Source organism: Tripterygium wilfordii, chromosome 10 (genome assembly GCF_013401445.1).
Source record: "Tripterygium wilfordii isolate XIE 37 chromosome 10, ASM1340144v1, whole genome shotgun sequence".
Classification (NCBI taxonomy): Eukaryota; Viridiplantae; Streptophyta; class Magnoliopsida; order Celastrales; family Celastraceae; genus Tripterygium; species Tripterygium wilfordii.
Window position 1 is genome coordinate 476,904 of NC_052241.1, and position 20,732 is coordinate 497,635.

At 37.5% G+C, this 20,732-nt stretch overlaps 5 protein-coding genes across 9 annotated transcripts; 3 read left to right on the plus strand and 2 right to left on the minus strand.

Annotated features, from left to right (window-relative positions):
- The first annotated feature begins 654 nt into the window (after nucleotides 1–654).
- LOC120008088 lies at nucleotides 655–2,960 on the plus strand. Of its 3 annotated transcripts, none has more exons than XM_038858600.1 (4): nucleotides 655–1,131; nucleotides 1,382–1,487; nucleotides 1,582–1,659; nucleotides 2,712–2,960. In XM_038858600.1, exons 1-4 carry the CDS (start codon nucleotides 664–666, stop codon nucleotides 2,738–2,740), a joined length of 681 nt encoding a protein of 226 aa, XP_038714528.1. In that variant the 5' UTR covers nucleotides 655–663; the 3' UTR covers nucleotides 2,741–2,960. The 3 variants fall into 3 exon arrangements, with proteins under 3 accessions (XP_038714528.1, XP_038714529.1, XP_038714527.1); XM_038858601.1 differs by having other exon boundaries at nucleotides 2,632–2,718; XM_038858599.1 differs by lacking the exon at nucleotides 2,712–2,960 and adding an exon at nucleotides 1,753–2,017.
- A 3,315-nt stretch (nucleotides 2,961–6,275) lies between these two features.
- Nucleotides 6,276–6,972, minus strand: LOC120007508 (ubiquitin-40S ribosomal protein S27a-like). Its single transcript, XM_038857774.1, has one exon. The coding sequence runs from the start codon at nucleotides 6,911–6,913 to the stop codon at nucleotides 6,443–6,445; it is 471 nt and encodes a 156-aa protein (XP_038713702.1). The 5' UTR covers nucleotides 6,914–6,972; the 3' UTR covers nucleotides 6,276–6,442.
- Nucleotides 6,973–7,585: 613 nt separating this feature from the next.
- On the plus strand, nucleotides 7,586–11,813 carry LOC120007506 (CRS2-associated factor 2, chloroplastic). The gene is made up of 6 exons (XM_038857771.1): nucleotides 7,586–8,240; nucleotides 8,318–8,445; nucleotides 8,791–9,016; nucleotides 9,553–9,680; nucleotides 10,276–10,420; nucleotides 11,102–11,813. Exons 1-6 carry the CDS (start codon nucleotides 7,586–7,588, stop codon nucleotides 11,515–11,517), a joined length of 1,698 nt encoding a protein of 565 aa, XP_038713699.1. The 3' UTR covers nucleotides 11,518–11,813.
- LOC120007507 (signal recognition particle receptor subunit beta-like) lies at nucleotides 11,714–14,874 on the minus strand. 2 transcript variants are annotated; one of them, XM_038857773.1, is made up of 7 exons: nucleotides 14,715–14,874; nucleotides 14,185–14,371; nucleotides 13,679–13,761; nucleotides 13,042–13,128; nucleotides 12,750–12,895; nucleotides 12,529–12,660; nucleotides 11,714–12,213 (listed from the first exon to the last, which is right to left on the minus strand). In XM_038857773.1, exons 2-7 carry the CDS (start codon nucleotides 14,342–14,344, stop codon nucleotides 12,024–12,026), a joined length of 798 nt encoding a protein of 265 aa, XP_038713701.1. In that variant the 5' UTR covers nucleotides 14,345–14,371; nucleotides 14,715–14,874; the 3' UTR covers nucleotides 11,714–12,023. The 2 variants fall into 2 exon arrangements, with proteins under 2 accessions (XP_038713701.1, XP_038713700.1); XM_038857772.1 differs by having other exon boundaries at nucleotides 12,750–12,898.
- A 1,658-nt stretch (nucleotides 14,875–16,532) lies between these two features.
- LOC120007077 (ATP-citrate synthase alpha chain protein 1) lies at nucleotides 16,533–20,583 on the plus strand. Of its 2 annotated transcripts, none has more exons than XM_038857245.1 (13): nucleotides 16,533–16,764; nucleotides 16,971–17,082; nucleotides 17,610–17,786; nucleotides 17,883–18,044; nucleotides 18,163–18,243; nucleotides 18,349–18,400; nucleotides 18,529–18,643; nucleotides 18,761–18,842; nucleotides 19,319–19,414; nucleotides 19,538–19,639; nucleotides 19,887–20,003; nucleotides 20,088–20,204; nucleotides 20,292–20,583. In XM_038857245.1, exons 2-13 carry the CDS (start codon nucleotides 16,984–16,986, stop codon nucleotides 20,361–20,363), a joined length of 1,272 nt encoding a protein of 423 aa, XP_038713173.1. In that variant the 5' UTR covers nucleotides 16,533–16,764; nucleotides 16,971–16,983; the 3' UTR covers nucleotides 20,364–20,583. The 2 variants fall into 2 exon arrangements, with proteins under 2 accessions (XP_038713173.1, XP_038713172.1); XM_038857244.1 differs by having other exon boundaries at nucleotides 16,534–16,806.
- Nucleotides 20,584–20,732: the final 149 nt, after the last annotated feature.

Consider the following 20,732-nt stretch of genomic DNA (forward strand, 5'->3'; position numbering starts at 1 on the left):
GTCTGATAACCAGTTCTTCCTTGAATGATAAGAGTGTGCTTACACTGTCTTTTTCATGAAGTTTAGGCATTGCATACCAGGAATTTCATAGGTCAACACTTCAACCTTCGTAGTTTTTAGTACTGCTTTGAGGTAGTCAACCCTGGGTTGTGGAAACTGATAAATCTTTGCTGGTTGCATCCCCAACCCCCCTGAGAGATATAAAAAGCAACCAAAAATTCTCTAACCCAAACATACTAAGCCAGCTCTAAACTCCGGTATCAATCTAGTTCATTCTATGCTGACACGACAATATTCTCCAACACCTAACATAGTCACCGGACATGTGGCCAGCTCTAAACTCGTGCATTAATCCAATCCGTTCGATGTTGGTGACAGTTTAAACCAAGCTAAAATCCGTGCGGTGTAGGCCTGTGGCCCATATAAGGAAATAATGCCGAAACAGTAAACTTCATCATCCTAATCAAAACTTCTTTGTTTTGATCATGCTAGCTCCCTCTAAGCAAGAAATGGAACTTGCAATGTTGCTTACCTTAGCTAGGGGCCTAAATTGCAATATGATCCATTATAGCCTCAAACGTGGAGGATGTTAGTACACTAGGGGATTTCCATGAATGAATGGCCATGATTCATTTAATCAAAAAGACGAGACTCAAGAACTGTATGACAATGAAGACACTTCAAGAGAGTAGGACCCAAAGGAGACAACTCACATTAATAGATGTACAGGGAGAGAGAGAGGTCTGGTTCAATGGCTATAAGCTTGGCCACATCAAAGAAAACACCCACAATTTTCCATCCATCACCATGAATATGTATAAAACCCATCCATCTATTCCCTTATCTCCAAAAAAGATGAGGTGGATCCAAGGTTGGGATTTCTTGTTGGTTTTTGGCCTTTCAATTAGATATCCATGGATAAGCAAGCAAACAATATTTAACCTTATAAACTCTCCAAATATCTTGCAAGTTTTGCACTATTTTTGTGTCCTTTTGCTTTCTTGTATTCTTCCTTCTTATTTCCATTTTGCTTCTCTGTTAGTTTTGTCCATTTCTATACTAGAAGAAATGAACCGTAGCCCCCACTCAATCCCTTGTTTGCATTGCCACCCACATAGCTACATTAGAATGGTAAGTGAAACATATACATATATATATAGAAACACACAAACTAGATCCCAACAGCTGATGTCTCAATTATCTCAGCACGGGATTTCATGCAGGAATGTGAAGCACATGAATTCACTTTAATCCTGTGCGTCCAACTCAACAGTTGAGATAACTTGGGATCCCTACTGCTGAGATCTGTATCATTTTCGTTTAATTATTACTCTGGTTGATATTCATGACTATTTATACATACATATACATTTACACACAGGTTCAACATCTTATAGAGAGGTGCTTGCTTCTTCACATGAGCAGAGAGCAGTGCATTAAGGCCCTGGCAAAGCATGCAAACATTAGGCCACGCATAACACTTACAGGTTCCAACTGATTAATTAAATCTCCTTCTTACTGTGTGTGACTTCAATTATTGTTAATCTAATCCATGCAGTTCATTAATGGTTGCTGCTGCAGTGTGGAGAGAACTGCAGAGACAGAATTGGAACTTCTTTCAAGCATATTTCCACACTATTTCTCCCAGGCCTTTCATGGGTAAATTGTTAATAACTTCAAAAATTAAGATCCCTAAGTTTCTGCAATTTGTTGTGTAAGTACTGTTTGTATAAGTTCAGATTCTGTTTTCAGGTAGACATGTGGTAAGGGAAGCAAGGTTGACAAGAAGGAACACATGGAGGTGAATGAAGAGAAATAAGAGACTGTTGGAACCCATAAATGCATATAGACTAGGGTTTCCAAGATGCCTATATATATCCTAGACCACAGTAGACAATTGTACCTACTACCTAGTGAATAATTTGGTCATCTTATTGTCCCTCACAACATGTTTTTAGAAGTTAATAATACAATAATCAGGAATTCATATTTATTATACAAATATTGTTTTGGTGACGTGGAACCCACTCAGTTGTCAGCTGTCCACCGGACAATTGACGGGTAAATCTTGGTCACATGAAAGATACCGCAACTCTCATAGACCAGTTGAGACCTGGGACGAGGCTTAGTACGGGAAGATAACGCATGGTGACATTCGCACATATTGGGCTGAGTAAGGGCTCATTTAGCAAATTACGATAAATCGATAATGAAAACAACCATGAGACTTGAACTCACGACCTCCCATTTGCACTAAGAGTTACCGCGGTCAAGTTCACCATCTCATTCAATGACCATTGTTTGATTATGCATATATATACTTGTGGTGATAAATCAAGAATTAGCATGAAAGTTGCATTTTCCATGTTATTAATGAAGTGAATATGTAGATGATCCAACATCATTAACCATAACTTAGATGAGCATATATAAGTTGTCTTTCAGACAATCTAAGCACACATTGAAAACATGAGTCTGTTAGACTGTCAAAGAGTGAGGTCCTTGACAATTTGCCATCAATATTACTCAATGTTTTGTTTTGTTTTGTCTTTTTTATAAGCCATGCTCTTTTATTGTCAATGAATGACTTGATTGATGTTTTTAGCTAACACCCAAATCATTGTATAACAGACAAAAGATTTGACTGTTAATTTGGTCAATACACAACGATGTGGGACTTGCTTTCTAACAGCAGATCAAATCGGTAGCAGGTGGTTCGAATACAACCAACAGGGACTGAGATTCACTCCCAGAAGAGAAAACTAAACAGTACCTAGTGACAATAAAAAGAGGCCTAAAGGCATTAAGGTCCACTGGGGTCAACTGTTGGGTCTTGGTCTGCACTTGGGTCTTGATCTGCACCACTATGCCTGTCTGCGACTTTTCCGCCGCCTACTGCTTCTTCCACAGCTGCTTCTTCTTTTGACTGCTGAAAGAGAAACGGAGAAGAAGTAATAAGGATCTAAGAGCATTTGCATCAGTTTCTCTTAACAGATTCCCTAAAATACAGACAAAATGTCACTTTCCCCTATTTTACAGATTCCCTATCCAATCAACACTGCATCAGATTACCTATCATATTCTCTATTGCATTAAAATAATATTTATTTCTCTTTCCTTTATTTATTCTATTCATATAAACTACTTCTATTTAAAATAATAAATTAATTACATTTAAAACAATATATTAATTAAAATAATAAATTAATGTTATTAAAAATTAGAAAAAAAAAATTGAGGAGAGAGAAAGAAGAGAGAGAAAAAGTGAGGAGAGAAAGAGGAGAGAGAAAGAAAGGAGTGAGGAGAGAGTGAGGAGAGAGAAAGAAGAGAGAGAGAAAAAGTGAGGAGAGAGAAAGGAGTCAAAATGTGAGGGGAGGAGAGAGAAAGAGATGAGAGAGAAAGAAGAGAGAGAAAGAAAGGAGTGAGGAGAGAGAAGAGGGAAAAAATGAGGAGAGAGGAGAGAGGAGAAAATAAAGTAATAAAAAATATTATTTTATGTTTAGGGAAGTGAATAGTGGTTCTCTAGATGTAGGGAACTACTGTTCATATTCTCTAAAATAGGGAACCTCTAGGTAATCTGATGCAGAGCTCTATTTTGACAAAATCTCTAAATTTTACAGACAGACTCATGTTTAGGTAATCTGATGTGGATGCTCTAATTAAGTTTGATCAACTCGGTTACCTTTTGGAAGGCCTATGCCCCATAGAAACTATCTATCTGAGACTGTCCCTTGATCCATAGGTCCTGACACAAAGTTAGAATTATAACTCTTCCAGAGTGAGTGTCACTGATGGCTTGGGCTCCTTCGGAAGGAGGACTTCGCCCTCATGAAGCATTTTTGGTTCACTTGTTTTGGTTATTTAGCCCCCCCCAAAAAAAAGTGCACTTTTTCAATGAAACAAATTAGCATCTCATTTATTTTTTGATAGGGAAGGCGCCGGCCCAATGGTCACTTTGTGACCTCTGGACCAGTTTTAAACCTGCGATGATCATTCCGTGCATAAAGCAAGCCACCAATTTAGTTATGAATCGAATCCCAGTGCACAAGTGAGACTAGACCAAGGCCCAGAATGGGTTTCTTAGCCCTTCTCAGAAAACAGACCCGTTCCTAACTCCTCTACTAGCAAGATTTTTCAAGAAGCTGATTGTATATCAACAGCACATACATGAGGATTTCAGGGATACCGAACTTCTAACATCTGTACCATAGCCTCTGGAAAACTATAGCAAAGATTCTGTTCAAGATCACAGCATCGTCAAAAGATGTAACAGACAAGCACTTCAATCATCATCCACAATGGGCTTTAACAAGCTGGAAAACTACCCATAAAACAAGAACCACCCCAAGTGAAACTCAGGCGACTATCCAAAAGTAAAATCTCAAACCCATCTTTGGCTAAAGTTGCAAAGGGAATTTGGCCATTTGGATCACATTTATTTCGAACTCAGTAGATTTTTACTATCATTGTACCTCCATACACTCTTCCCACTTTCAATGCTGCGGGAACCCAGGCAGGATATCATGCCTTTAGATCACAGCAAGAATTTCCTCGTGAGGAATAGAAAAGGATTGAATACATTCTTAACACAGATCTCACAATCAAAGACTTCCAAAATAATTTGTATTTGCGTCACCAAGAACACTTGCAAGGTACAGAATGAAATAGTTGAACAAGCTATGGATTGTAACACTTGCTATAAACATAAAATGCTCACTTCAAGACCAGTCGTTTCAAAACTTTTACCCATTCTAATGACAGAAAATAACTAAAGAAAATAATTAAAGGAAACGTTAATATGAAGAAATTTAGCTGGCTATCAAATCAAATCCTATGTCAGCTAACTGACAAGAAACAACTGAACATCACAAAACCCTAACGTATCTAAAATCTATAGATTATACAGGATACATCCAGCAGCACCCATCAATGGATTAATTTCCAGGCTGAACTCAATCTAACTATTGTCCTTTTCTGATGAACATTAAGCAAACCAGCCTCACTTGCAAGTATTTATAGGCCCGTAAGTTTTGTATGAGATAATGTGCCCCATAAATCATTTATTTATGTTCAAAGATATGCTTATAACTTTATATTTGACCAACATATCATATCAATGAAAAACTAAACTCACAAAGCTATTGTGAATTTGAATACAATTACTTCAACAGAATAGGCTTATAGATACACAAATTTGGCAATATGATTAATTTCCAACCATTTAAAACTCCAACTCTCATTAACAGTTTTATCAGAAATAGAGCTTTACGACTCACCATCCTGATACGAATAACAAGCACCAACCTTCATTTGACACTAAATAACACACACTAAGACCCAAGATATTGAAAACACATCTCAATACACCACATCCCAGTAAAACGACACGTGTCCATTTGTAAGGAAAAAAGTCTGTTTCTTCCATCCATTCATAGGCTTTCTATCATTTTCAAGACAAGTAAATCAATTTTTGGTTGATTCCACAATCTGAAGGAAATAACAATTAAAAAGTCAAAAAAGATTGAGATTAAGACATTATCCACATCACAACTTGAGAGCAAATGACTTATACTAGTAAAAGATCCAGAACAAACAGAAAAAGAGTCTATATAACAAGATTCTTTATCCCCAAGATTTTGCTACTCTAATTGAAATTTGACCTCCATATCACGACGGCCAATATGATCTTATAAAAGTATATCAAGTTTTCAAACATAAATTCATATGAATGACAGGTCCTCTCAATGATTAGCATGCCCAGCCAGCAAGAAGCATACAGCAGTCTAGAAAGTAATACTCAATGCACCAACATACTAGCCACCTAAGTTAGAAGGGAAGCATACTACCCACGTTCTTTATTAATCTAAGGGGAAGAGATGGTGGGGTTGAGCCATGCTTCACATATAAATTGACACAAGGAATAGTCACTCCCACAACTATGTGAAAAACATAGAGAGGTTGGCTAAAAGAAAACACATACTAGCTCAAAGTCAGAAATATAAAAAGTACATTTACAAATCTACCGGGCATGAGGCTGATGGATTCATCAACATACTAATTGAAATTTGAAGGCACCAAGCTAATTATGCAGAGTATAAACGGTATGTCTAAGCTCCTCTTCGTTGCAAATACACACTAATGTGCTATCAATAGCATCCTCAAATAACATAATTGAATAACAAAACTAGCAACAAATAATAACAATAACAAGAAGGAGATGCACACACAACAATTCAACCAGATTAAACAATCAAAGAATAAGAAAAAACATGAACTATCGATAACAATCTCAAATTACCAAAATAAACCACAAAATCCATTTAACAGAAAATCATTATCCAGACAAAATTTAATACTGTGCTATCAAACACAAACAAAGGTACCGCAACCGAAAAGGAGAGTACTAATATCCATAATCATAAAACGATAAAATATTAAAAACCTAATCGCCACCAGCATTCTGGTAGACGTAGGTCAAACCGCACTTGCCGCAGTAGTGCCTGTCGAAGTGGTTGGCCATAAAGGTACCAGCACCGCACTCAGCGTTAGGGCACTCCTTCCTGAGCCTCTGGACCTTACCTGAGTCATCGACCTTGTAGAACTGAAGGACAGCGAGCTTGACCTTCTTATGCTTGTGCTTGATTTTCTTGGGCTTGGTGTACGTCTTCTTCTTACGCTTCTTGGCACCACCGCGGAGACGGAGCACCAGGTGGAGGGTGGACTCCTTCTGGATATTGTAGTCAGCAAGTGTACGACCGTCCTCCAGCTGCTTCCCGGCAAAGATCAGACGCTGCTGGTCCGGTGGAATTCCCTCCTTATCCTGGATCTTCGATTTCACATTGTCGATGGTGTCGCTCGATTCTACCTCTAGGGTAATGGTCTTACCCGTTAGGGTTTTCACAAAGATCTGCATGGTTGCAGCCTCAGAGAATTAGGGTTTCGCCCGACTATGCTCCGGCAGAGAAAAGCTTGTAGAGGCGTTTATATACGATGGGAGTGGCAATTTAGGGTTTCGGCGAGTTATGATCTCGTGCGGTAAGTTGTAGATAGATAGGATATATCTTCTTCTAATTAGGGGTGACAAAAAAAATCGAATAGTTCCAATCTTCCAGAGTTCCAGTTTGGATGACATCACATGTTGAAATATTTACATATCGAGACTCAAATTTGGATTAGATTTTGAATGTATTTAATTGATTGGTTTAAATTTGAACAATAACCTAATACGAGCAAGGACCCAAACAAGTAAAGCGAATAAGATTTATATGTTTGGCCTTGAACTTAGTTTTAGACCAATCAAAAATGTGTGTTTTGACCCAAATTTCAGATATATAATTTATATTCAAACTTAATTTAATCCAGATCGTATAAAATAGGTCATCTGACCAAATAGAGTTTTGTCACCCTTATTGTTAAGTCCTAACTTTTATGTTAACAAAGCGGTACCGCTAGATGTAGACACGAAAGACATAAACGACGTCGTAGTAAGGTCCTCGGAAAATATCATATCTGATAGACTGATTACTTCTCTGCCGAGTAACTGTAAAACCAGACATTATCAATACTCGAAATTCTGAGCTTTTCAATGGCAATTCTGGCGTCACTGCCAGGTCTCAACCTTTTCTCTTCTCTCCCTTCAACGCCACCACCGAACAACAAAACTACGCCGTCCACTTCATACTCGCCACCTCCGCCCATTCAAATTCCCAAGTACCCGCCTCCTCTCAGGAGATCCCAGAAACCTCAAAATTTCACTCCCAATCCCGCATTCAAAATCCCCCACCGGCAAACAAAGTACTACAAGCCCGTCAAGGAAGGGCAGGTCATCACATCAGAAGGCGACCGTTCAGTCCTCGTCGGTGAGTCCGGTGTGTCCTATCTTCTTCCAGGGGCCCCATTTGAGTTTCAATTCAGCTATTCGGAGACGCCGAAGGAGGCGCCCATTGCGATTCGGGAGCCCGCGTTCCTGCCCTTTGCGCCGCCCACGATGCCGCGCCCTTGGACCGGAAAGGCCCCGCTAAAGAAATCGAAGAAGAATATTCCACTTTTCGAGTCTATTAACTCGCCCCCACCTGATAAGAAGGGCGCCAAGTACTTGGAGATGCCGCGTCCATTTCCGTACGGCAAGTACCCAAAAGTGGGGAAAACGAGGGAGGAGATATTAGGTGAGCCATTGAAGAGATGGGAGATTAAAATGCTGGTTAAGCCCCATTTGTCTGATAATCGCCAGGTTAATCTAGGTGAGCTCTTTTATTGCTTTAAATTGTTCACACTGGACTGTTGGAGGTACCGCAGAATTTGATGGTTTTTGGTGCAGGAAGAGATGGATTGACGCATAATATGTTGGAGTTAATACATACACATTGGAGGCGGAGCGAAGTTTGTAAGGTCAAGTGTAAAGGGGTTCCCACTGTTGATATGAATAACGTCTGCAGAGTTATTGAGGTATTTGTCTCTGGTTTTCGTCAATGCTGCTTAATTCACAAACTCTAAAAGCTTTCCAAATGCTTGCAAGGTATTGCATTGAAAACTGTTTAGATTAGAACATTTGACAATCTTTTATTCAGTATGTAAGTAGATGTTTTCCAAAAGATGTCTGCCAGTTCCTTTAGAGGCGGCTTATTTGTACATCAGAATGTTCTAATAAATGCATGGGCTGTTTTCACAATTGGTACTTCAGTTACATTGCTGGCCATGCATCATTGAACATACTGTGCATTGAGATTTTATTCAGAGAATGCCTGATAAAATTACTGTTTGCTTTGTCCTGAAGTGGCTTGTTTGTGTTAGGAAAAATCTGGCGGAAAAATCATACATCGAGTTGGTGGTGTAGTTTATCTTTTCCGTGGGAGAAACTACGACTCTCGTACACGTCCACAGTACCCACTTATGCTCTGGAAACCGGCTACTCCAGTCTACCCTAAACTTATCCAAGAGGCTCCTGAAGGATTGACAAAGGAGCAAGCAGATGAATTACGGAACAAAGGGAAAAATCTTTTGCCAATCTGTAAATTAGGTAGATAATCCAGCACTTCTACTTCTAAATAGTATCCTTGTGAAAAGGCTGTCTTTCCCGACGTTCAATTGAGTTTGATTATCCTGAATTATAACCAGTTTCACTCTTTTACATGTTTTAGTTACCAGTCATGCACAAGCAGATTGCTATGCCTTGTATTTATTATTCCATGATGGTGCAGCAGTTTACACCCCTTACATTGCTTTTTTGCACTCCGTGTCCTGCATAAAAATATAGAAGTCAAAATCATTCTATATGTTACAAAAGTTGCATGGTCACTCTTTATATGCAGTAGCCCCCCTGCTTGATGTAAGTGACCTTAGTTCAATCTTGATCATACTTTAACTCATTAATCAATTTTCCATTTACACATGGTTTTACATGCTTGCATAGTTTTTCAATTTCCTAGCAATGTGGAATTTTCTAGATATTTCACGTTTCCTTCATGGGACAAATGATAAGTATGATATTTTTTACTCTAGAATTATCTTTTTTCTGTAATAATCGAATTATTTTCTTCTTTATTGACATTACAGCCAAAAATGGGGTATACATTACCCTGGCGAGAGATGTCAGACAAGCTTTTGAAGGAAGTCCCTTGGTGAAGATTGACTGCAAAGGAATGCATGCCAGTGACTATAAGAAAATAGGAGCTAAGCTAAAGGTCAGTTACATCTGTACATTTTTGTTCTTCTAAGTCCTTAGCAAGTCCCTTGACACATGTACAGTGTTAAGTTTATGATTAGGCTATATTTCTATAGAGTTTTGGAAAGAGATGAAAAGGTAAGATCAGAAGGAAAAAGTTACTATGATTCTCTAAAACAAGAAATTTTAGGTTTATATTTTGAAGGATTGATTGAAGGCTATTCCCATGTGATGAAACTTACAGTGGAAAAGGGACCTGTGAAATGTTGCAAATGCTGGTTGTGATGGATTGACTTCCCAGTTCCCTTCCTATTGGGGCATAAGTACCTTGCATTACTGATCTTTGACTTAATAATTAATATTATTTACATTATAGTAACTTTAGAAACTGCTAAAGAGCTAAAAATTATTTCCTATTTTGATTTCTAACAAAATGTTGAAAAGAATTGAAATTGTAATGGGTAAGTATTTTTATAAACTTACTATGATTCTGTACTCCGTTTTTGTGAGTCTTTGTTATTGTACATGTGATGCACCGGGTGATCCATTCTTCTGGGGATTGTGCTACTCTCTCTTTCTTCTTAATAGCCCTTTTTCGGATATATTGTTGGCAGGAACTAGTGCCATGTGTGCTATTGTCTTTTGACGAAGAACAAATATTGATGTGGAGGGGAAAGGGTTGGAAATCGATGTACCCTGTGATTCCTACGTCTTCAGTTACTGCTGAAGGTGACACCGAAGCTGATTCTGATATTTCAGGTATGTATCAAAGTGGGGAAGGCAATCGGATGAATCATATTGTAATTGAAACACACGTCCTTCGACCTTCTTTGTGTATTAGGTCAATATGGTTGATATTAGAAGGTCCTGAAGTCGCTACCAATGATACTGATTGCTTTATTCCAAATACGAAGACAGTGGCTACTGGGTTCTTGCATTCAAAGACCACCCTACAGTTAGAGGCAGTCCAAATTACTAGAAGAAAAATAGATTGCTGATATGTAGACTATTTGTTCTGATTTTGGTTTTAAATGGTGGAAAAAGTGGGGTGCACAATAGGGATTCATGGAGCAACCCCTGCTGATCGTTTTATTCCAATGATATCATAATTTAATGTTGCTTATCAAACAGCTTAACGAAGTTTTTGCTGGCCCTTGGGTTTTCTTTAGGGAAGAAAATTTTTGTATAACATTGAAGTGATTTTTTGAAGAAGTAAATATAAGTGCATTTGCATGCGAGAAAATAGGTTGGGTCTGTCTGCATGTGTTGTTGCAGGACATGTAGTTTCCTAGAAAACTGCATTCTAGGAATTGAATCATGTCGGCTATTTGGGAATTGGGTAAACTTCGTTTTTACGACATTTTCTAATCATAAGGATCGACTATTGTCCAATGTCAGTCCTTAACTAGTACATCTTTGTTCTGTGCTGCTATCTTTCAGGCAAGACTGAAGGTGATCCTTCCAAGTCTGAGATGAAAGCAGTAAGCTCTAGCCCAAAAATGATGTCCCTGTGGAAGAAGGCAATTGAATCAAACAAGGCATTGTTGCTAGATGAAATTGGTCTCGGACCTGATGCACTTTTGAAGGTGGTGGAGGAATTTGACACTGTTTCACAGGCCACAGAGCACTCTTACCCAGCATTAATCTCTTCAAGAAATGAAGATGGTACTACTAATTCCATGGCAGCATTCGACAGTAATTCTCCTACCAATGACTATGGTGATGATTACCTCGACAATGAAGATGTCGATGATTATGAATATTATGACGACGACTCATTTGAAGATGTTGATTCAACAGTCCCTTTGGGGTCATTACCTGTTGATCGGATTGCAAAGAAGCTTAACTGGGAATGAACTGACAATATCATCTGATATCAACGATGCTAACGGGATGATGTAAATTTCTGCAAGCGATAATGCCTGTGAACTGTTTACTCAAAGTTGAAGCAATGAAAATGTTGCTGCATTGGTGAGGTTTAAGGCTTTCCCTTGCTTTGTTGTAAAAAAAATCATTTGCAGTTACAGAATATTCGATCAAAACGAATCAATATCTGGAAATTATTTTATCATATTAACGACAGTCTACTTACCTTTCACAAGGTAAAACATCATTCAAATAAGGTAACAAAAAGTCCAAGGAAAACAACAAAGTCTAAGTAGATGATGTTGCCATCCGAAAATATCATAGTTTCAACAAAACTCATTGACGCCATTAAAATGGATGAATCCTAATACTATTCATTCTCAATTCTACCGTTGCTCTGTCAAGTACAGAATGTTTTCTGCAGCTTCCTTGAGCTCTTTCAACAATGAAGAGGTATCTCGGGAACATCGGAATTTCGGGAATTTGAGCAGTCTTCTTAGGGTTTTACATGTTCCCTGATGAAATGTTCCACCTGAGATATCTCACCGGTCAAACCAGAAGCTTCTGCAACAGTAACTTTATTAACACACTGAGAGAAGGCAAATGTTTCTCCGGGTACCCCGAGAGTGAAGTCATTTGCAATATCTGCCTCGGATAAAGAACTCCTTGATGCCCGCAGTTTGTCACTAAAGATGATGGGGGAAGAAAAAGACAAAGAAATAGATCGATTAATATAAAACTAACATATGGAGAGATAATTGAAAATATTAATCAACAAGCAAAAGCTGAGAAATTATCCTTCAATATGCATTCAACCAAGCAATTATCCCTGGATGGACCACAATTAACAAGTATGAGAAACTGAGAACTCAATAGGCTGAAAATGCTTGCTTTAGGAATTTTTCCCCCCCAAGCAATACTAAAAAAGGCTTATTTACCATCAAGCATGAAGAAAAATGCGCATTAATAGGGTGAGTTAATTAGAGGAGAAAGAACCATACATTTCCTTCTCCAGTTGTTTTCGGATGAACTCCTTGGTATGTGCAGTCACTTTGTCAGTCTTATTACAGCAGATGACAACTGGGATTTTCTTTTTAACAACACTTGCCTTGGTCAAAATATCATACAAGTACCTGGTGCATGAGGAGGAACAAGCTCTTATTAGAGTCATGTACTCAATCTATTCTAGAATCAAACAATCAATATGTAAGTTCTTAATTACTCTGAAGCTAGACGGCAGTATGGCAAAAATTCCAGGGCATCAACAACGAACACTACGCCAGCAGCTTGCGGCAAATACTCATCTAGCTTGGATCGAAGACGAGAATGTCCAGGAACATCAATGAGATGAATAGGCTTTATTTTGCCCTTCTGTCAAAAATCCAGAAAGGGAGGTACGGGATTAGTTCCACACTTTCTATCACACAGGAGTCTATAACACAGCTGTACACAAAACAGATTTAAAGCTCCCTATTTGTGTGATGATTTGACAAGCCAAATTTAAGATCTACTACCTTGTTACTTTCAGAATGTAAAACGAAAATGCCCTCATTTGGTTCCATTGATGTAACAGTACCCTGGTGTGAGGAGCCATCCCGAAGCTGGCATCAAATCCATTATAAAAGTTAGATTTTTGACAGTAAAGGGGAAAAACACACTCTTTTTGACAGATGTCAAATTCAGGTGCATAAGAACCATCATCCAACTTGAGGGGAGCAAGGAAAAAATAAATGCAAGTTTAAAATTTATTGTCATTAGTAATTACTGGAATCACTACCTTATATATATCCTAAAAGACTTAATAATTAACTTAACCTCCTCATGTTTTATGTTCTGCACCCTTTGGTGCCTTAATAAAGCTTCTCTACAATCAAAAGAAAAAATATTTGAATCACTTGGATAATAGTTGCAATTTACCATACTAATAGGAGTAAGAGAAAAATGAAAATCAAACCCATATGTAAAACCAGTAATATTTTTCTCAATGATTAGTTCCTTAAAAAATACTACCATACAGAACTACAACCATGTGAATGAGATTTAGAAGGAAATTACACAAACAAAACGTATTTAAAAAATATGAAGTACTCCTCAACCCATGCATCGAATTATAGAAATTTCCAGGGACAAAAACATAAAGTTAGTGCTTACTTGGTAAAAAAGAACAGTTTTCCCACTCCCGCTGAGCCCAGTGAGCACAATGGTATTAGATTTTTTGCGTTTGAACAAACGAACTGCAATGTAAATCAAGACAAAGAAATAATATAACAATTAACAAATAGTTGCAAAGAAGATGATCACAAAATTACTACTAGTCGTTTAAACCGTGCCACTTAATTATATATTTATATTAATCCATCTGAATGCAATAACACACTATACCTTAAACCATTGCAGTGGACTACACAAATAACAGCAACTTATAACAGACAGTCATACAAAATATATTTGATTTTTAAATTAACAAATCTGATCTATTCTAATGGATATGCTGAATCCCATTAACAGAAATTTCCTTTTCTTTTTCCAAGAGTGCAACTTTTTGGCCTTGCGTGTGTTTGGGTGAGGAATAATGAGAGCTAGTCCTATCATTATGGGCCCAGAATCAAAATCAAAAATTTAACCAAAAAAACTATCCAACAACTGCAGCTACTCACTCGATAACAGAAAAAGGGTTGTGACCACGAAGATGGCAATAGAAACATAGAGTTGAGTTGGGGGTATCTGATGCACATATTCAAGCCCTTGAAGAAACAATTGGTTCATTTGATTCAACAACCGGTCCAGTTGTTCTTTCCACTGCTCCATTCCCTCCATAAGGTATCAACTTTCAGTAGCAGGAACCTATAAATGCTTTGAATTAATTAATCGGTGGAGCGTTTAAAAAATACAACACAAAAACCCCATATTCAATGCAAATATACTTCTGATATGTACCGAATTAAGGTCATTCAAGATTCAAATGCAAAAGAAAAGGCAAAATCACCAGATACACATAGGGTTTTCTTTGATGCTACAAATTCAAATAAAAATTTTGGAACTTTTATCAATTTTTCTTCCCACATCAATGCCATCCAATTTCCATCACGCAAAAAACCCTAATCTTTGAATATATCCTAATCCGCAAGAATTTCACGCAAGTAATTCCATAAATGTGAGACGAAACCCAAAATCGAAGAACACTAACCTTAGCTTCGATGAGGAAAATTTACGTCCGCAGTTCAATGGCTGCTGCGCACTGCGAGTTCAGTTGCCGCCGACGATCACGTGACTTCCCAAATGACCGTATCGAATATAATAAATCTCTTTTTCTTTTCTTTCTCCTTTTTGTTTCTGGTTTCAGTCACTTTTTCTGTGCAGGGAAACAAGTATGGTGGGCTTGGGTTGGGCCAAAATCGAACACACACATGAGCACCGGGCCGGGCTGGATTGGGTTGGGGCGTGGGCTTGCTTGGCCGGTTTAATATTTTGGCAACTTACCTATTTGGTTCAACTTTGCATGCAATCGTGGTCAGTTACATGGCAATTTGCCCATTTGGTTTTTCCTTTCAGGTCAATTGGTTCAACTTTTAAAAATTATTGTCATGGATCGATGCGCGGATCCAGTTAAACTTATAAAAATTATGATCATGGATCGATACACGAGTCGGTTTTAATAGCATTAATAGAAATATATTTCATACCCAACAATATTATTTATTTGATAATGTTAACGGGTATCTCAAATGCACTTGTTAATGACTCACTACAACATATCACAATATTGCATGGTGAGAGAAATTTGAAGTTTTGACTTTTGACCAAGAGTCATTGGCCTCCTAATAAATTAGCTTATTTATTGATAAAATTTCGGTTAAAATTATAATAATTAAGGGGTTTTATAAAAATATATTTTTATCACGAAAAAAGTCTAATTGACTATTGTATATATTAAAGCCGCCTCGAAAAGGTCAAAAATAAAATTGATCTTAATATGACTAATAGGAAAATCAATATTGTCACACTTTTCCAGTCAAAATTTCACTCCCAATTCTTCAAAAATGTACTACAAAATAACTAAAAAGTCCAAAATACACCTCTCATACTTCATCAATGCAATCGTTTGCTTTTTTAAGTAGTTACAACTCCATTGAACATACATTAAACTAACTATTAGTATTTATTTTTTTAATTAAAACAATACGATACAAAATTACCTTTTCAATATTCGATATGGATTTAAACTTAAATCATTAGCATACACATAAATTTTTCATCTAACGACAGAATAAGTTGAGCCAAAACCTAACGCGTGGTCACAATGAACAATCGATCGGTCAACCTGTCCAATATGATTCATTTTAAGAAACTATTATTTAATTTGATTAAAAAAAGAATGTGCATGGCTGTAATATTGCTCAAATCAAAACAAATAAGGTGCCATGATAATTATTTTTTTTAAAAAAAATGATGGCTAAGAGTAAGCATGGTTGAAAACGTGTGCAAATCAAGTCAAAGACTGAGAGCCGTACAGTGTTGACCAAGGGCATATGGCAAAAGTTTTCTTTAATAGCCCCAATCAGAAAAGAGCTCACCTAAGACATTCTGCTAACACCCTTACGTTATAATTATCTATCAATCAAACGGTCTTGACTCACTCACTCAATCTTAATTTTAAAGTTAATAAAATATATGGGTGGCAAAAAAAAATCGGTTTCGGAAAGGATAAGAATATGTGTTTATGAAATTTTTATATGTATTGAATTTCGGACTTACTTAATTGATCAAATTTAAATTGGTTTAAATCAAGACAAGTAAATGGGATAACATCTTAATTAGGATCAGAGTATGGACAAATAGATCGAACAAGATTTATGTGTTTAAACCTAAATTTCGGATATATAATTTATGTTCAAACTTGATTTAATCCGAACCGATAGCTGAATTGAACAGAGTTTTGCAACCTCTAATAAAATCTAAAGGGATGCCCATCACCACACCATATCGCTGCCGCACTAGATCCAAAAGAGTAGGGGTAGGTGCGCATGCGGACGTATCTAATACGTTCCCGCTAAACCAACAAGCATTATTACTCGTCTTTTTCTCTCTCAAAATTTCTATTTTCAGTCTCGATTTTTAGAAAATAAAAAATAAAAATTCAGACTCGCGAGTATAAAATCGCAGCATCAGAAGAGCGGAAGGAGGATTCATTTTGTGGTTCGTTGTTGTTAGTTGGGTGGTCTTCTACTCTTCTCAAGGTACCTAACCGCTACCCACCTGCCTTCACATTTCTTTCAACAGTAATTTCTACGTTTCGTTCGTTCCTATTCCGATCTGTAATGGAGAGTTGATAATGTATTTGAATCTAGTTTTGGAGTTGTTTAGCTGTTTATGGCTGATTCTGATCTCTCTATGCGGATCTAAATTGAACATCTTGTTTTTGTTTCCTTTTGGGGAAGAGCAGGTGATTTAACGGAATGGCACGCAAGAAGATCAGAGAGTACGATTCCAAGAGATTGTTGAAGGAGCACTTCAAGAGGCTCGCTGGCTACGAATTGCCTATCAAATCTGCACAAGTGAGTGCAATTTCTCACAGTAGCTTAATTGATTCGACTTTGTTCTTTGATGTGATACCAATAAAGTATTTTTTACGTTTACATGTTTATAGCAGGGGTTAACACTGTGCTTCTGAGAGTTTGTATTTTGAATCAGCACCTTTATTTTTACTAACAGCTATTTGAAGTTTGTCGTGGATCTATATGGGAGTTGGGTGTTTCATGAAGTTCATGGGTTTTGATTATCTAATGGTTAACTTGACAAACGATTTACTTGTTTGTGAAGATTTTCTGTGAATTATTCAGCTTTAGCAGTATGACTATTCCGAAAACAGAGTCAATCTCATTAAAAGGCATCTTTATGATCTTGCTACATAGATATGGAATATTAAATTTTGTATCGGGATCCTAGCTCTTTATTATGAAGTGCTCAATGTGTTCTTCGATCTGTCATATCAATTTAGTGCTGTCATTATGGGATTTTTCTTTTTCAGTAAACTCATTATGGGATTTGTTGAATTTCAGTATCTAACATCCTCATGCCTTAGGTTACGGAATCAACGGATTTCAATGAGCTAACAGAGAAAGAACCCTGGCTTTCTTCCGAGAAACTTGTGGTGAAGCCGGACATGTTGTTTGGAAAGCGTGGAAAGAGCGGTCTGGTGGCCTTAAATTTGGATCTGGCCCAAGTTGCTACTTTTGTGAAAGAGCGCCTTGGCAAAGAGGTATTCACTCTTGTTCGATAACTCACTCATTACTGCTGCCTGGAAAACAGAGTGAGTTCTAGCATGTATTTACACCTCTTGCCTCTTGGGTTACAGGTGGAGATGGGTGGATGCAAAGGACCTATAACGACATTCATTGTTGAACCCTTCATTCCACACAATGAAGAGTTCTATCTCAACATCGTCTCAGATCGACTTGGGTGCAGCATCAGCTTTTCAGAGTGTGGAGGAATTGAAATTGAGGAGAACTGGGATAAGGTACTCGGATGCAATTTTTTGATTAGCCATTCTGGTGTTCCTTTGTCATGGTAATTTTTGTTACTCCAGTTTTTTCCCCAAAAAAATAGTATTTATGTAGAAATTTTGTTTTGTTCAGGTGAAAACTATATTTGTCCCAACAGGGGTGTCACTAACCCCAGAAGTAATTGCTCCCCTTGTTGCAACTCTTCCCTTAGAGGTACCAATTGTGTCTTGAAATGCAACCTTTTCTATCCATGGTGATTTGTTTTAAGCTGGTGGTGTAGTCTTAAATGATTTAAATAAAAATTTCCCATCATTCCAGATCAAAGCAGTAATTGAGGAGTTCATCAAAGTGGTGTTTACTTTATTTCAAGGTATGTTAGTGAGTTTAGCCCAAAAAAATGTTGTATTCATGTATTGTAGTTCTGGGAGTGATACATTGGGCTGTTTTCATTTTACTGAAGACAGAATTTGTCATTAACTTTTAGCTTTTACTTGCCAGACATTGACTTCACTTTCCTTGAGATGAATCCTTTCACTTTGGTTGAGGGAAAGCCTTATCCTCTGGATATGAGAGGCGAGCTGGATGACACTGCTGCTTTCAAGAACTTCAAGAAGTAGATTTCATTTCCTTAAGCGATTATTACTGTTATTTCATCCCATTCTATTCGGATATGACTTGTTTAATGCACTTCATGCCTGGCATACCATTTATGCAACTCTGTATTTTTCAGGTGGGGCAGCATTGAATTCCCAATGCCATTTGGAAGAGTTATGAGCCCTACTGAAAGCTTTATCCACGGGCTAGATGAAAAGGTATGCATTAATTATTTGAACCTTGGACCTTAACAAGTTGTTTCCCGCCTTTTAACCTGGCAGTCATTGGAAAACTTCAAGAGGGGGCGATGGCTTTCCTCCCTAATATGGGAACCTTTTTTCTGTGCTATTTTTTAAACCTTATTTAATCCCTCTTCTTTTCCTAGAACTGTATCTTATGCTAAAAGCTAGGTTTGCTGGTAGTACGATTGCAAATGATTTAAGTGATAACATGTTTCAGTTTTCACATATTCTTTAAATGAGCAGTGGTTGAAGTTTATCTTCGTCATTTTCAGAAGCATTCTTTTATATCATCCTTTTCTGTTTATGCCTTTTGTCACTAGCCACATCAGTTTTACATGCCCGTTCCTTCGAAACTGAAATACAGATTGCATGTCTGCTATCTTCATCTTTGTGCAATTTTTGAAGTTTCTCTTTTTTTTGCTAATATTTTTTTTATGTTCATTTGCTTGCAGACAAGTGCATCTTTGAAATTCACTGTGCTGAACCCCAAGGGAAGGATTTGGACTATGGTTGCTGGAGGAGGTGCAAGTGTCATCTATGCAGATACTGTAGGCTTTCCTCTTTAATTAGAGTTTCCTTGTGTTTGAAATTTTGTAACTTCTTGATTCCTCCTCCTTATCAACTCTCGAGTGTTTATAATCACTGGCTTTCACCTGTACCTCATGAACCAGGTTGGAGATCTTGGTTACGCTTCTGAGCTTGGCAACTATGCCGAATATAGTGGAGCACCCAATGAAGAGGAGGTATTGCAGTATGCCAGAGTTGTAATTGATGTAAGGATTCTTCCTTTTAATTATCTGCAAAAAAAATTCCCATTTTAACCGGAGGTATTAACTATATACAATAGTGATAAACTAGTTAATCTCCGTAAAAAAAATTTATTGTGGAACCTATGCGTGCTAATTTCACTGCTAAAGTGAACATTTTAATCAGCTTCTCAACTATGCACCCTCGGATATCATTTCAATATTGCTCTTGGCGGAACAAATCATATAAATCATATATTTTGTTTTTCTACAGTGTGCAACTTCTGATCCTGATGGTCACAAGAGAGCCCTTGTAATTGGAGGTGGCATTGCTAACTTCACTGATGTTGCTGCTACATTCAATGGCATAATTCGAGCTTTAAAAGAGAAGGTGAACTTAATATCTCGACTTTTCTTATTTCCAATGTCTTCAGACTATCAACTGTAATAACTAATATGGAAGTCAATATCTCAGGAATCAAAGCTCAAAGCAGCAAGGATGAGCATATATGTGAGGAGAGGAGGGCCTAACTACCAAAAGGGCCTCGCAAAGATGCGAGCACTCGGGGATGAAATTGGCATCCCAATTGAGGTACTTAACAACCTTCAAATTGTAATATGCTTCATTGTACTGAAAAATTCATACTGAAATCCGTTTTTGCTCTCGTTTCTCTCATAGGTTTATGGACCAGAAGAAACAATGACTGGCATATGCAAACAGGCAATAGAATGTATCACTGCAGCTGCATAGGTTACCTGCTCATAGAGACGAATCTCTGCTTTCAGCCTTTCTGCTATGCTATTTAGGAAGTGTGCATTTGATCTTTCTTACCATTTTCTTTGTAATAGAAACTGAGGAATCATCGTAGTTCTACAAATTTGACTGTTGCCTGTGATGGCGTTGTCCGCACAATAAATAAATGGCACAAGTTTTTATTCAATCTACTAGTCTCTACTGGATTTTTTGAGAATGATTTTCCCTTCTGTGGTACTAATGCACCATCTTTTCAGCTTTCAGTTCCCTTGGATATTATGGTGGTTGGTTTTCTCTCTAGACTTAAGGAGTATGGTATCGAGGTCAGGAGTTCGAATCAACATGTTGAGATATTTTTTTACGATA

What these genes read in the sequence shown, in the direction of transcription:
- LOC120007506 (XM_038857771.1), top strand. Translation starts at nt 7,586, where the DNA reads ATGGCAATTCTGGCGTCACTGCCAGGTCTCAACCTTTTCTCTTCTCTC. An exon ending in ACGTCTGCAGAGTTATTGAG is followed by an intron (nt 8,446 to 8,790) that starts GTATTTGTCTCT and finishes TGTTTGTGTTAG; the next exon opens with GAAAAATCTGGCGGAAAAAT. An exon ending in AAATAGGAGCTAAGCTAAAG is followed by an intron (nt 9,681 to 10,275) that starts GTCAGTTACATC and finishes TATTGTTGGCAG; the next exon opens with GAACTAGTGCCATGTGTGCT.
- LOC120007508 (XM_038857774.1), bottom strand. Translation starts at nt 6,913, where the DNA reads ATGCAGATCTTTGTGAAAACCCTAACGGGTAAGACCATTACCCTAGAG.
- LOC120007077 (XM_038857245.1), top strand. Translation starts at nt 16,984, where the DNA reads ATGGCACGCAAGAAGATCAGAGAGTACGATTCCAAGAGATTGTTGAAG. An exon ending in AAGAGCGCCTTGGCAAAGAG is followed by an intron (nt 17,787 to 17,882) that starts GTATTCACTCTT and finishes CTTGGGTTACAG; the next exon opens with GTGGAGATGGGTGGATGCAA. An exon ending in GTGTCATCTATGCAGATACT is followed by an intron (nt 19,415 to 19,537) that starts GTAGGCTTTCCT and finishes CTCATGAACCAG; the next exon opens with GTTGGAGATCTTGGTTACGC.
- LOC120008088 (XM_038858599.1), top strand. Translation starts at nt 664, where the DNA reads ATGACAATGAAGACACTTCAAGAGAGTAGGACCCAAAGGAGACAACTC. An exon ending in GCCACGCATAACACTTACAG is followed by an intron (nt 1,488 to 1,581) that starts GTTCCAACTGAT and finishes TTGCTGCTGCAG; the next exon opens with TGTGGAGAGAACTGCAGAGA. An exon ending in TTCTCCCAGGCCTTTCATGG is followed by an intron (nt 1,660 to 1,752) that starts GTAAATTGTTAA and finishes TTCTGTTTTCAG; the next exon opens with GTAGACATGTGGTAAGGGAA.
- LOC120007507 (XM_038857772.1), bottom strand. Translation starts at nt 14,344, where the DNA reads ATGGAGGGAATGGAGCAGTGGAAAGAACAACTGGACCGGTTGTTGAAT. An exon ending in AAACTGTTCTTTTTTACCAA is followed by an intron (nt 13,129 to 13,678) that starts GTAAGCACTAAC and finishes ATTTGATGCCAG; the next exon opens with CTTCGGGATGGCTCCTCACA. An exon ending in TACTGCCGTCTAGCTTCAGA is followed by an intron (nt 12,661 to 12,749) that starts GTAATTAAGAAC and finishes CTCATGCACCAG; the next exon opens with GTACTTGTATGATATTTTGA.